Here is a 15,006-nt window from a genome sequence, read left to right as displayed (position 1 = left end):
CAAATACAGCTGCTCAAATTTCAACCACATACGAAGAGAATGTATACACCGGTCTATCAGAGAATGAGCTACGGCCCATACACAATTCAACTGGAGTGGGCTTCAAAGAGATGTCACCCTACACAGGCAGACCAAGAGGTCCATGACTGCAGTGGGGACACATATATTAGGGTGGCCAAAAAGTTCGTTTGGGTTTTTCCGTAAGATGTTATGAGAAACCCGAACGAACTCTTTGGCCAACCCAGTATCATTCGCATTCAAATACGACAGAGAGAAAACAAGGAGTCAAAAACGGAAGCCTGAAATTAAGGCACAAATGCAGACGGAGGCACCTGGGATGAAGTCACGCTGGTCAGCAGCAGAGGCTGTTCCGGGGGGGGGTGGAGGGGGGGGGATTAATATCGCCCCAAACAACTCTGGTTGGCACTGCTACTTCTGAATATAGAAGAGCATGTTCTTTTATAAAGAATATTTTTGTGAGATCAAATGTCCACTTACTTTTAAAAACAACTTGTAAGTTTTTAATGCAAAAAACTCAGAGCCACCTGCTTAAAGGATCTGAGGTGACAACGTTAGCACTGACGGTAAACCCAACACTGCCGCCCACGCCACGTACGCTTAGAACACCACCGCCGGATGAGCTGTAAGCTCTAAGAATAAGGTCGCTTTTGCTAAAACTCACCTTTTAATTCTTCTCCCATCAAAATACAGGCAAACAATAAGGAACTGCACAAAAAACTAACAATTGTAACTCAAAATTTAAAAACTTAATCTAGACTGAGCCCAAAACACACATAGACAAATGGCTGGTAGGGAAGATGAGCCAATAGAAGACCTAAGAGCCGGCCCACCATCAATTTCAAGCTGTTTCAATACATTTTTATTTTTAAGCTTCTGCTTATGATTTTATTTATTTATTTATTTATTTATTTGTGGTAAGCGGGCCTCTCACTGTTGTGGCCTCTCCCGTTGCGGAGCACAGGCTCCGGACACGCAGGCTCAGCGGCCATGGCTCACGGGCCCAGCCGCTCTGCGGCATGTGGGATCTTCCCGGACTGGGGCACGAACCCGTGTCCCCTGCATCGGCAGGCGGACTCTCAACCACTGAGCCACCAGGGAAGCCCTTATGATTTTATTTGAATAAATAGTTCTTTGGCATGGAAGTTTGAAACAGCCCACTGTTTTACAACTAAAAAGAATTTCCTCCTATAGTTACCAGTAAGAGTTAAAAAAAGAAAAAAATTAAACCTGTACATTCCAACTTCCAAATAGCTCAAGTTTTACTGGTGGTACGCTACAAAGCAAAGAATGAGTGTGACTGGGAACCGCTTATGAATCTGTGTGTAAGATTCAAAGAACGTAATACAAAATTGGCAGTAGCATGGCAAGGTCCTGCTCACAGTCCAGTAAGAATAGAAACCAGCAACTTTCTAACCGTGCTCTGAAGAGCCAGCCATGCACGATTTCGCTGGGACAACCAGGCAGTGTAGCTTAGTATTAATGAAAAGGGTTCTGTGCCCAGAAAGGCCTAGGTCTCAAAATCTGACTTGACCACAAACATCAGACTTAACGGAAGATTTCATTTTCTATTAAATGAAGCAAACAGTAGCTGATGTGAAAATTAATATAATACATATAAAGCTCTTAGCACAGAAACTGACTCATTTCTGTAATTTGTAGAGAGGTGGATGGACCTAGAGTCTGTCATACAGAGTGAAGTCAGTCAGAAAGAGAAAAACAAATACCGTATGCTAATGCATATATACGTAATATTTAAAAAAATGGTTCTGAAGAACCTAGGGGCAGGACAGGAATAAAGACACAGACCTACTAGAGAATGGACTTGAGGACACGGGGAGGGGGAAGGGTGAGCTGGGACGAAGTGAGAGAGTGGCATGGACATATATACACTACCAAATGTAAAACAGATGGCTAGTGGGAAGCAGCCGCACAGCACAGGGAGATCAGCTCGGTGCTTTGTGACCACCTAGAGGGGTGGGATAGGGAGGGTGGGAGGGAGACGCAAGAGGGAGGGGATATGGGGATATATGTGTACGTAAAGCTGATTCACTTTGTTATAAAGCAGAAACTAACACACCACTGTGAAGCAATTATAGTCCAATAAAGATGTTAAAAAAAAAAGTATGGAGAAAATCACTGGAAAACATGTTCTCTGATATCTCCGTCTAAAAATTCTACAAATATTAAGACTCAATTAGTATACTTTCTTTATCCACAAAGCCAATGAAGAGAAGAGAACCAGTGTATAAAAGTGGCACAGATGCAATTCCCTCCCCTCCAAGTCATCAACTGAGAGTCTAACCTGAACCTATTCTCACTCACCTGTCATCCATCCCACCACTACCTCATTCCCAAAAGAGGGCTTTTTCTCTAATACATATTCTAAAACATTATGAAACTTGCTTTAACCAGAAGTGGTTTCTTTCCCAATTTCCCCCAAGGGCGACATACCTTTGGCTGTGATGAAACAGGAGGAGTACTAGCCAAAGGCTTGACAGGGACTGCGTTAGTCTGAGGTGTGCTTATTCTTGGAGACACATAGGATCTCGGGGATGATGCGTCAGACGTCAAAGACATCGGAGACTGATTAGACGGCTGGGCTGTGAAGAGTGAAATAAACCAAAAGCCGCTGTAGTTTATGTGCAGGAGATCTGCACATCTCTCCACATGCCCCACAGCCCCAAAGAGAACAGCTATCTGAAGAAGTCAGCACCTAAGCACTCGCTGGGGTCACACTGACCAAATGAGCTGCTGAGCGAGACGGGCACACCCAGTGCAGCCCCCACTACGTCTGAGAACACGCTCACCTGGAAGGCCTCACCTCACCCTCACTGCCTCCTTCTCACCCTACAAGGAGGCCTGACCGTCCCCCCCTCAGGTCCCCACCCCAGGAGGCCGCCCAAGGGCTGGCGGCCCTCACTGCGCGCTGCGCCAGTAGGCCAGATACTCCTGCTCGCTTCAGCGGCTTTCTGCGCCGGGGCTGAGGGGCAAGCCAGGCAACCCTTTCATTTCCCGCGTGCTCCTTCGTGCCCCGTCCCCGCTGGGCACCTGCACGGGGAAGAGGGCTGGCTAACTCAAGGCAGGGCTTGCGCGTTTCTGCATCCTCTGGTCAAAACCCATCTAACACCAACTTGAAGCAAACTTCAACTCTTAAAACAGATCCAGCGATTCGCAAAGATTGAGGGTATATCATAGTTTATTTTAGCTTTGGAGTAAAATATCTCACTAACGACTTAAATGCTGAATTAAATATAGACTATATTGCAGATATGATGGCAACAGTGTAAGACTAAAGAAAAATCTGCTACAAATCCCACCCGCCCCCACCAAGACACAATTCTAGAGGCATCTAAGAGTATAAGTACCTTGTGTAGAGAGCTGAGCAGCTTGAGAGATCAGAGAAGTCATGTTGAAAGCAGATGGTCCAGCAGTGAGAAACTTATGAATGATAGACTGCAATGAGGCTTGGGTCACAGCTGCTGTAAGAACTATAAACATATTACATCTTAAATTCAAATAAAAACACAGTGGCATATGTGGTATTAGTTACAACTTGAAAACTCAAAAGGAACCCAGAAAAAGTCTGGAGTGTTTCCATACTAGAACTCCCAAAATAAAAGCCTAGAAGACAGGAGTAATACAACGAGCCTAGAGAGGTGAGGTGACCCGAGACAAAAGGCAAAGAAGTTTAATGGGTTTATACAATAAAACAGTAGAGTTTCCTTTACAGTAAAGTTTAGGTGTCCAGTTAAAGGAAACTCCTCTATGAGACTTTTAAAACAGCAAAGAGTATTCACCGAACTTCTGATTATACCAGAAACCTATCCATACATAGGCAAGGTACTTAGTACATTACTTGGAATTAACTGGATAAACAGCAGTTATTTCATACGATTGTATTATTAGACCAGCTGAGCACTCAAACCCTGCATCAACACTCACCCACAACAAGCTTTCAAAAATGGATATTAAAAAGCTGGGTACTTTGGAATACCATGTATTTTTGAAGCATAAGATCTTTTATTATTGACATTTGCTTAGGCTATCATTTCTTCAAAATGTTTAAAAGCCCCACTTTGCCCAGTAAAATGTTTACCTATCAAACAAGAAAATACAGAAATGCTGAAGAGAATAAGAATGGAAGGTTAATGACCAACTAGCCTAAGATAGCTCCATTTTTAGGGTAAAGGAAGAATTTAACCACTTATGTGGAAGTGTACACAAACAGAAAATTTTGCAATGTTCATAAGGCTTAATGTTTCAATCTGAATGGTTTATGAATTAAAAACTACATCCACTTTTATTCAGACTTCTTTGATGTGGCTGCCCAAATACTTTAGTAGTACACTGAAAAGTAAAGTTGGAATTAACAATGCAATTAACTAGGAAAAATAGCATAATGTTATCCATTACTTCCCTTCTCAAAAGTGTTTAAGTAGTTTAAGAACTTCCTGAATTCCTACTCTTAGTAATTAGCATATTTTAAATATTCCAAATAATCATTTACCGATATACATGAGAATTCTTGAAATATGTTTGAAACCAGGTGTTTTCATATCAGTTTTTGCAAATATTGTTTTTTCTGTTTTCACTTTGAAAGAAAAAAAAAATTCGCCGTATACATTAAGCTGATGGAAGAGTTATCTCCAGTAACTACCAGGTACACAGCAAGTCTTGAAAAATATACAGAAAATCCAAGTATTGCTAATTCAATTACAGTCACAAAGACCTTCAGCTATGGGGGATATAAACTCCAAAGCATGAAGTTCAAATGGGAATTTCAAAACAAAACAAAGACCATTCCTATATTGGGGATTTTACTAATTACATAATTTTGCACAATGCAGCTGAACTTGGTAGAAGTTATCACAATGAAAACTTACCTTCATTTATCTTGGATATGTCCACATTAGAATTATTGAGTTGCAGCGTGGCTTGCAAAGCAGGAAGCAACTGTCTGAGCAGGTTTGGGTCCTGCAGTAATGGAGGTATTGGTGACTGTGGGACAGGAGAGACAGGCATTGCTGAAGCAGAGGCTGGAGGGGCAGGCGTGGGGTTCAGTCCAGAGGCAGAAGACGTGGAAGGAGTTGTGCAAGAGTGTGACACCGATTTGTCTCCTGATGTAGATTCTAAATAAAAAGGAGATAATAAAGCTGAAAAACATTACTTCAATAGAGGAAACTGGAACCAACCTCAAACAAGCAACACCCATGTGGCAGGCACCTAACTCAAGTAACCTCATTTAATATTTACAAGGTAGCACAGAGGGGGCTCAGTAAATATCTGGCTGACTAGATATGAGGCAGACATTTCATATCCTGATTTCATAGATGAGAACACTGAAAAAGATTACATAACTTGCTTGAAGTCACAAAACCTGGCAAGGCAGCGACTCTACCATACCCACGTCTGAGTCTCACAGTACCACACTCTATTAGTAATGCTGTCTCAAACACACGCACAAGCACACCTTCTTGTATTGCGTTTTGCCTTTATTGCATTTTGCAGTTGCTGCCTTTTTCTTCCCCCCCGCCCAGCCAACAAATGGAAGGTTCTGCAGCAACCCTGTATTGGGCAAGTCTCTCCATGCCATTTTTCCAACAGCATTCTTTTTAAATTAAGGTATACTCTGTTTTTTAGATATAATGTTATGGCACACTTAATTGACTACAGTATACTGTAAACACAACTTTTATATTACACTGGGAGACCAAAAAATTCGTTTGACTTGTTTTATTGTGAGACCTGCTTCACTGTGGTGGTCTGGAATTGAACCCACAACATCTCCATGGTATTGTCCTGTATTAACTACACTTTCAAATAGGCTTCCATTAGGATATAAAGGGAAAATACAATTCTCCAAGACTTAATTTCTATGCATCATAAAATAAGGTGAAAATGCTCATGAGCACAAAGACAGTCTACTTAAACATGACAACAGCCTTAGTGTCAATCCAGGAGAGTCATGGTGGTGAGCAACCCCAGAGTGGACTCAGGATGTGATGCCTAAGAGGAGACTCCTACTTTGAACTTTCGTCCTTACAACTGAGTTTTAGAATTACATACTCCTCTTTCGGAATTAAATATGTAAAGTAATGAACTACCTCTATTTGTATCACTTAATGATTATTAGCACTAAAAAAGATACTTTTAAAAGCAAGAAACTCCCACAAGACCCCAACCTCAGTGTTTAAAAAGTATTAAACATGCATAAAAAATTATCCTTTGAAAGCCACCCCTGCAAATTACTTATATAGATTCAACGTAACTGAAATTAAAAGCCCAATAGCATTTTGGTAGCATTTGACAAGCCAATTCTATAACTTATTTTTAAGACGTATGGGCTAGTAAGAGCCACAAAATTCTTTAATAAAAAGAACACAGCTGGGCTTCCCCGGTGGCGCAGTGGTTGAGAGTCCGCCTGCCGATTCAGGGGACACGGGTTCGTGCCCCAGTCCGGGAAGATCCCACATGCTGCGGAGCGGCTGGGCCCATGAGCCATGGCCACTGAGCCTGCGCGTCCGGAGCCTGTGCTCCGCAACGGGAGAGGCCACAGCGGTGTGAGGCCCGCGTACCGCAAACAAACAAACAAACAAACAAAACACAGCTACTGACATGCCTTGCCAGACATAAAAACTTTAACATTTAAAACAAAACCAATTTAAGGCAGGTTAGACTTCTGTATATATATCTAAGTCTTTAGAACTAGTAGATGAAAACACAGGAAAATAACTTTGATGTGAGGATGCAGAAAATAACAAAGAGCAAAACAATTCCACCCAAAGTACTGGTAACCAAAATACTTTAAGGAACTCCTATAAATCAAAAAAGACAAACTAAACAATAGAAAGGTGAACAGAAGACATGAAGAGACAATTCACAGAAGAAACGTGAATTGGCTTAAAAAACACAAAGGATGCTCAATTTCACTGATAATCAGGAAATGCAAATAAAAAAGCAACAGAATATTCTTTTATGTTCACCAGACTGACAAAAATGTCCAAAGTCTAACAATACCGAATGTCCTCAAGTAGTAATGGAAACACCTAACATCTCAGGTGGAGACTAAACTCATAATCACACTGGAAAACAACCTGACACTATCTAGAAAAACTGGAGCTACATGCACTTCACGACCCAGTAATTCCCCTTAGGTATACACCCTTAGAGAAACTCTAATGTACATAAATTTGGAGAAATATTCAACAATTCTCATAACATTGTTATGCTTCTCTTTTTATTTTAGCACAAAACTAGAAACAAAACACATGTCCACCAACAGGAAAAAGAACATAAACTGGTATTTTTACACCATGAAATTTTACGAATACAGTCACTGTAATGGAGGAAAGAATGAGAAACCGAGGTCCCATGGGGAATGACATTAAGACTAGATCAGTCAAGATATTCATACACAGTCTCTTAAAATCTTGGCTGAAAGGCTCTTGAATCTCCCATATATACCCATTTCTTGGAGATTTTCAAGCTCATATATACATTATATAACTGAATTAAGACTGCTACTATGATGTAGAAAAGTTTCAGGAACACTACATTTGAATATTACACTGCTACCTAATAAGTATAAATCTTCACTCCCAATTCTAGGAACTAAACATTCATTAATCATCATGGCCCCAAAGAAGCCAGGAATTACTACTGAATAGCAAGTTCACTGCCAAAAAAACCCCTCCTCCATGGCCTTTTTACACTACTGTAATGGTCAAAAGACCTAGGGACAATAGCTGCTTTCACGGATGTGTTGATCTCGTATGATCCACTCAGAAGGTCTAAGACATATTCATTTTTGTAAGGCCAATATGTTCATTTTAAGTCTAGCAGATTGCCTACCGTGTTCAGCTTTGCTGTTTTGGAATCATAAACAAGTATAAAGAAACTTGAAGAAAATAAGATCTTCCTTGTGAAAAGTTTATTACTTCCTTGTGTCAGTTATTACATTTTATGAGGCAATTATAGACTATAGCAGCAGTTCTCTCCAGATCATATACCTTAAGGTTCAGCTTAAGGAATAAACAGTTTAGGGGCATCTTAATGATGTTTAGAATTAAACAAGTTCTCTGTTTTTACTTCCTGCATGAACAATCAAATTAGTACTTATATCCCTCTGAAATGACCCTTTTGTTACGTTTACTATGCTTTTCCTCTGCCTTTAATTATAGGAGTTGGAGAAGGTGTAAGTTGTTTCCAAATTTGTTTCAATGCTGCTAAATCTATCCACAGATTTGAAAAATTAACAAAGGCTTGAAAATTCTTCAGTGTTGCCATTCAATCCAGGAAAAGGAAAACACTCCAAAACAGAAGATCCATATCACCACAAAGAAATAAAGTAACAATGTAAATACATACGTGTATCCTGAGGAGGAATTTCGTTTGCAGTTTTGTGAGAGATTATTAATGAACAGTATGGAAACCAGTTACTACTACTCAATATTTATGGGAACCTTGAGCAAACAACATCTCTGAAGGCCAGAATTTCTCTTTTTAAAAGGTCTGACTTTGATAGGACTTAACAAAGTTTAAAAACAAAAAACAGATACCAGGGCTCCACCCCAGCTCTAACGAATGGGGCGGGGGTGAGGTGTCCAAGCATATGGTGAACTTCCAAGAGTTCTATGGGTGATTCTGGCACACCTTGTTGGTTATGAAAAAACAGAGAACTTCCCAGATTCCATTTAACTTTAAAAAACAAAAGGAAACAAAAACAAAATTTTAAAAAATATAGCACAGGGCTTCCCTGGTGGCACAGTGGTTGAGAGCCCGCCTGACAATGCAGGGGACACGGGTTCGTGCCCCGTTCCGGGAAGATCCCACATGCCACGGAGCAGCTGGGCCCATGTGCCATGGCCGCTGAGCCTGCGCGTCTGGAGCCTGTGCTCTGCAACGGGAGAGACCACAACAGTGAGAGGCCCGTGTACGGCAAAAAAAAAAAAAAAAAAAAAAAATATATATATATATATATATATATATATATGTGTATATATATATATATAGCACAAACACAGAGAACTAGTGGAGAAAGGGCAAGATCAAAGACAGCAAAGCTAAACTGCTTTTCCAGGTAGGTCTTCAGCATGCTATTTTCACACTAGTTATTCATTTTTAAAAACAGCTCCACTCACCCCCTTCTTCCTAAAGGACACACCCATACAAATGCCCTCTGGAAGTATGTTACATCTTAAACATTTTTAATACTACTTGCCTCCATCTAGAAGTATAATTGAGAAAAATGATTGTGATAAAAATGTAAAATGCAACCCTGAAAGGCAGTCTTGGTTTCATCATTAAAATATAAACAAAAGGGGTTCCCTGGTGGCGCAGTGGTTGAGAGTCCGCCTGCCGATGCAGGGGACACGGGTTCGTGCCCCAGTCCGGGAAGATCCCACATGCCGCGGAGCGGCTGGGCCCGTGAGCCATGGCCGCTGAGCCTGCGCATCCGGAGCCTGTGCTCCGCAACGGGAGAGGCCACAGCGGTGAGAGGCCCGCGTATAGATAGATAGATAGATAGATAGGTAGGTAGGTAGGTAGGTAGATAGATAGGTAGATAGGTAGATTAGATAGATAGATAGATAGATAGATAGATAGATAGATAAATAAACGAAAGCTATTGGTTGGGTGCCACTCCTCTGTGTTCAGAGCACCCTACCACAGACATTACCGAGCATCTCCTATTATATAGCTTATTATCTCTCTCCCTTCTATCAGAAAACGAACTCTTTCAGGAGAAGAATTCTGTTGTATTTAACTCTAGCTCTGGTGCAAAATGGGATCTGGCACCAAGATGGCATCTGTATGTACTTGTTGACTGGATGCCTGATTTGGCAAGAAAGGCTCAGGTGCCTGTGTCTATGCCGTTTTTCTTAAGCTCTAGGTTCAAAACTTATAATGGGGAGGAAAAGCCTAAGGTCTCCAAAAATAATTCATTGAGCAGGCAATGAACAGCTCACCTTATGCTATTTTTTCATAAAGCTAAGTAATACTACATAGTCTTAGAGACAAACTTAACTTATTTAGATTTATTTTAATAATCATAAAATCCTCAACCCCCTTCTTCTTTTTTTTAAACACTCAAAGAGGGGCCTCCCTGGTGGCGCAGTGGTTGAGAGTCCGCCTGCCGATGCAGGGGATACGGGTTCGTGCCCCGGTCCGGGAGGATCCCATATGCCGTGGAGCGGCTGGGCCCGTGAGCCATGGCCGCTGAGCCTGCGCGTCCGGAGCCTGTGCTCCGCAACGGGAGAGGCCACAGCAGTGAGAGGCCCGCGTACCAAAAAAAAAAAAAAAAAAAAAAAAAAAAAAAAAAAAAACACTCAAAGGCAACTATTTGGAACAAATTCATAGTCATTAAGTGTGCTTTTTCTACACAGATATTTAATTTTAATTAACATTTCTATTTGTCTTTTTAATCCGGAATCTGTTACAATGTTAGGTTAACATACTTCACGTTTAAACAGTTTTGTATCAGACTAAAATTAAAAATCTTGATCTTTGAAAATAAAGACAAATGAATTTAAGAAAATTAATGTAGTGTTTTACATTACAAAGCCATTTCAAAAGGCTCTTCTGCTTTTTAACATCAGCCTCTAGTCTCATTCTTTAAACGCACACTTTTCCAAGCATTAAAGAAACCTAGGTTGCTTTAAGCCTATTTTTTCAGCTTTTGGCAAAACAACGGTATCCAAGTTTAGCTCTAGCATGTTTATTTTTTTATTTTGTGTGTGTGCGTGTGTGTGCGTGTGTGTGCGTGTGTGCGCGCCTATGATTTTTTTAAGGATATGTGGCGATGTCGTCCTACGGTATTTTAAATTTAAAATGAGCTTTAAGGTCACTTTCCTACCTGATGTTTTTCTATCATTTGTAGATCTCTAACCAATTCTTATTGTAAGCCATGAAATAAATGTTACTCTTTGATTTTAATTTAAATTTTGTATATTAGCTTTGATAAAACCTTTTTCTCTCACTTTATGCTTGTAATTATGAATTATTCATTTATACTTCCAATTTTTACCAGTAGGAGGAGTAAGCTACCAAAGACTAGACTTCACAGAGAAATGTACTATAATCTAACTTTTTAAGGCTTAAGGTAATAACCACTCACCTCTTCTAATTATAGGCACCCTTTCAAAATACCCAAGACAACACAGACCAAAGTCAAAATTTTCTGACGTACATTTTTCTGGTATGCTAAATAACTCCTCCTCAATCTGCAACAAGATCTGACGAGATACTGCACGTAAAGAGTAAAAGGTACCGACTGCATTTCTAAACATTAATGTCCCACAATGTTCTGACAGTTGCCGTCATAATACTAAGCAGGATATGGGAACAAAGCTCAAACTACTGATGCAACAAGGGCAGCCTGCTTGTTCCACTGTGTAGTAATGGTGTTACAACATGGAGGAATCACAAAGTATACAAGTGTAGTAGAAAAAACCATAAAATAACTAGGTGACAACACCGGGTATATAATCTGTGACTTTCATTTTAATTTATTTTTTACTCTATAATTCATAATTTTAAATGTGTCTGTCCAGAACTTTTCTATGCATTTAAAATGTACATAAAAATAAGTATAGCATTGATGTTTTATAACAATTATGTTTTTGCAACTTGCTCTTTTATTCAACCGAGAAAATCTTTATGCTCATACATACAAAGGATAAGCCTATTTTTTTTTTTTTTTTTTTTTTTTTTTTTTTCGGTACGCGGGCCTCTCACTGTTGTGGCCTCTCCCGTTGCGGAGCACAGGCTCCGGACGCGCAGGCCCAGAGGCCATGGCTCACGGGCCCAGCCGCTCCGCGGCATATGGGATCCTCCCAGACCGGGGCACGAACCCGTATCCCCTGCATCGGCAGGCGGACTCTCAACCACTGCGCCACCAGGGAGGCCCAGGATAAGCCTATTTTAAAACTTTTAACAGGTTTTACTTAAGTGACCTCCATAATAACCATCTTCTACACTCCTACCAGTTTTGTTTCCCTACATTCAACTGTTAATTGTCACCAACTTTAAGAGTGAAAAATCTCACTTTAATTTCCAATATTGTATTGGTAATCTTTCTCTTGAATTCTTTTATGCTGGTAAAATATACAACATACAATTTACCGTTTTAACCATTTCTGGGTTTACAATTCATTAGCATTAAGTACATTCACACTGTCAAGCAACCATCACCACAATTCACCTCCAGAACTTTTTCATCTTTCCAAACAGAAACTTTCTACCCAATTAAACTATAGCTCCCCATCTCACAAGACCAAAGTGAGCACTATTCTAGTCTGTCTCTCTATGAATTTGCCCATTCGAGGTACCCCATAAGTGGAATCACACAATATTTGTCCTTTAGTGTCACTTAGCATAAGGTCTTCACAGTTCATCCATGTTGCAGCATTTATCGTAATTCCACTCCTTTCTAAGGCTGAGTAATACTGCGTGTGTGTGTGTGTGTGTGTGTGTATACATATACACACACACACACATATCACATTTTGTTTACCTTTATCTGCTGGTGGACGCTAGGGTTGTTTCCACCATTTGGCTATTGTGAATAGTGCTACTGCGAACACTGGGGTATAAAGACCCATTTGATTCCTTGGTTTTCAATTCTTTTGATTACATACTTAGGCATGGAATCACTGGATCCTATGGTAATTTTATGTTTCACTTTTTGAGGAACTGCCAAACTGTATTCCACAGCAGCTGTGTCATTTTACGTTCCCACCAGCAGTACACAAGGGTTTCAATCTCCACAGCCTCAAAGACACCTGTTGTCTTCTACTGTCGTTTTCCATATGTACGCAGCAGCAGTCGTTCTGAGGGGTGTGACGCGACGGTTCACTGTGGTTTGACTTTCTCTCCCTCTTGACCGGTGATGCCGAGCACCCTTTTATGTGCTTACTGTGGCCATCAGACTCTGTTCTTGGGAAAACGTCCCATCAACTCCTTTGCCCATGTTTGGACTGAGCTGTTTCAGTTTACTGCTGAGTTCCAGGACTTTGTATTCATATATTCTGGCTATTAATCCCTAATCAGACATGACATAAATATTTCCTCCCATTCCATGGGTTCAGTCTTCTCACTCTAGAGTGTCCTTTGATGCACAAAAGGTTTTAATTTTGATGGGGTCCAATATATATATATTTTTCTTCCGTTGCCAATGCTTTTGGTGTCATATCCAAGAAATCACTACCAAATCCTGTGGCAGAGATTTTCCCTTGCTTTCTTACAGTTTTATAGTTTTTAGCTCCTAAGTTAAGGTCCTTGTTCCATGTTGAGCTAATTTTTCTAACTGTTCTAAAGCAAGACCGGCAATTTAGAACTCCTCTTCTGTAACTGCCTGTTCATGTACTTTGCTCATTTTTCTGTTGGATTGTGTTTTTCATCTGCTTTGATGAATCCTTAATGTATCCTTAATGTACTGCTATTCACATTTGTTGCAAATATTTTCTCCCAATTTTGTATTTTTTTCAACCTTTTATTTATTGTTCATTGTATCTCTGTCACAGAGAAGTTTTAAATGTCTTACATAGCCGAATTTACCAACTTTTTAAGGCAAATGTGTTTTGGGTCCTCATTTAAAAGGTCCTCCTTGCCCCTCCAGTTATAAACAGTATTTTCTAACATTCTTTCATCACAGGTATTCCCCCTGCCCTCCTGCTCAAAATGCCATCTTTATTACATAATGTAATTTTAGTGAAACTTACTGACTAAATCAGACTAACACCAACCCCCCACCCCCACCCCGTTAACGTCTTCAGCTATTCAACAAATACTGAAGTACTTCTATGGCCAATTGGTCTAATTGGTCTAATTTTACATGAACATTTAGTAATCCTAAAAGTAGTTTGAAAAGTAGTTTAAAGCAAAGCAAGGAAGGGCTAAATGTGTCCCACTTACAGCCAGCTATGACCTCCTATGTGGGCTATAAAAGATTACTGCTGTTAACACACTGGGAAAAGTCTTCAGGTTCATTTTAACTTCACCCAGTCTACAAATATCATCAAAACACAAAAAGGAAGTTTATTCCAAGTGACTAACTCACATCTCACATTAAAGGATGACTAATCCCCTTCCATTAGATTAAGACTACAGAACAGCATGTAACTATGTGACTCTTTAGACAGGCTAATTTTCTGAGAGCTGCCTTGAGGTCACTGAGTAGGTCTGCTTCTGTGGCTGCTCTGTTTACTTTTCAAACTTATCTCTGTTAATAAACCATAACTCTAAATTATTAAATAAGAAACTTAAAAGTCGTAACTCTTCTGACCCTGGCACTTATATGGCTAAATCAAAAAACAAGGACCCACGTCTCCTGACTATTTTGTCGTTTCACAAATCTGGAAAAGAGGCTGGGGTCAGGACCAGTTTAGAATGGTCAATGGGTTGCCAGCCTATAAAATTCAGTTTTAGACTTTTTTTTTTTTAAGCACATCAGAGTTTCCCTGTACTTTGTTATATGGCTGTCCAATAAAGGAGTCTTGTCAAGAGATGTTCAAATGTTACCGTAAGAAACAGATATAAATCTAAAAGGAGGTACCTGATGCCCTTGTTTCACCCTACCTAACTCTAGGATTATTCTCTGCAGAACCAAAGAGCTTCACAGCTCCTCCACACTTCTGTCCCTCAGGCAAGCACAGACTGATTTATCTCAGGTTCTTTTTAACGAAAGACACACTGGCATTAAACAGATCTAAATCTAGTTCTTTCATTAGACACAGCACACGTGTAACACTCTTCTTTTTCTCCAAATACATTTTTTAAACCATGACCAATGTAGGTGCTTCCCCAACTCTCAGCACACGCATTACATCCTTTCAGTTATGTGTCCATAACCCACGAGTGCCGCCTGCCTGCCTCCTGCCTGTCGAGTGCTGAGGGTCCAGCAGTGGTCAGGACCCAGCCCTGCTCTTCTGTTGTTCATCAGAGCATCCTACTGCTGTCACCGTACCTACAGCGTAGCTACACCATTAG

General features: G+C 40.4%; 1 protein-coding gene across 2 annotated transcripts in view; it reads right to left on the bottom strand.

Annotated features, from left to right (window-relative positions):
* WAC (WW domain containing adaptor with coiled-coil) overlaps positions 1-15,006 on the bottom strand; it is an 85,085-nt gene that overhangs the window by 8,454 nt on the left and 61,625 nt on the right. For both annotated transcript variants that reach the window (XM_081226949.1, XM_081226948.1), the window contains exons 8-10: positions 4,905-5,150; positions 3,387-3,509; positions 2,473-2,621 (exon numbers count right to left, since the gene is read on the bottom strand). In XM_081226949.1, the coding sequence (XP_081083075.1) occupies positions 2,473-2,621; positions 3,387-3,509; positions 4,905-5,150 (518 nt within the window). The remainder of the gene's footprint in view (positions 1-2,472; positions 2,622-3,386; positions 3,510-4,904; positions 5,151-15,006) is intronic.

The sequence above is a fragment of the Mesoplodon bidens genome (assembly GCF_964165515.1).
Source record: "Mesoplodon bidens genome assembly, chromosome: 3".
Taxonomy (NCBI): Eukaryota; Metazoa; Chordata; class Mammalia; order Artiodactyla; family Ziphiidae; genus Mesoplodon; species Mesoplodon bidens.
Note: the sequence above shows the minus strand (reverse complement) of the source record. Positions and strands in the feature narration are given on the sequence as shown.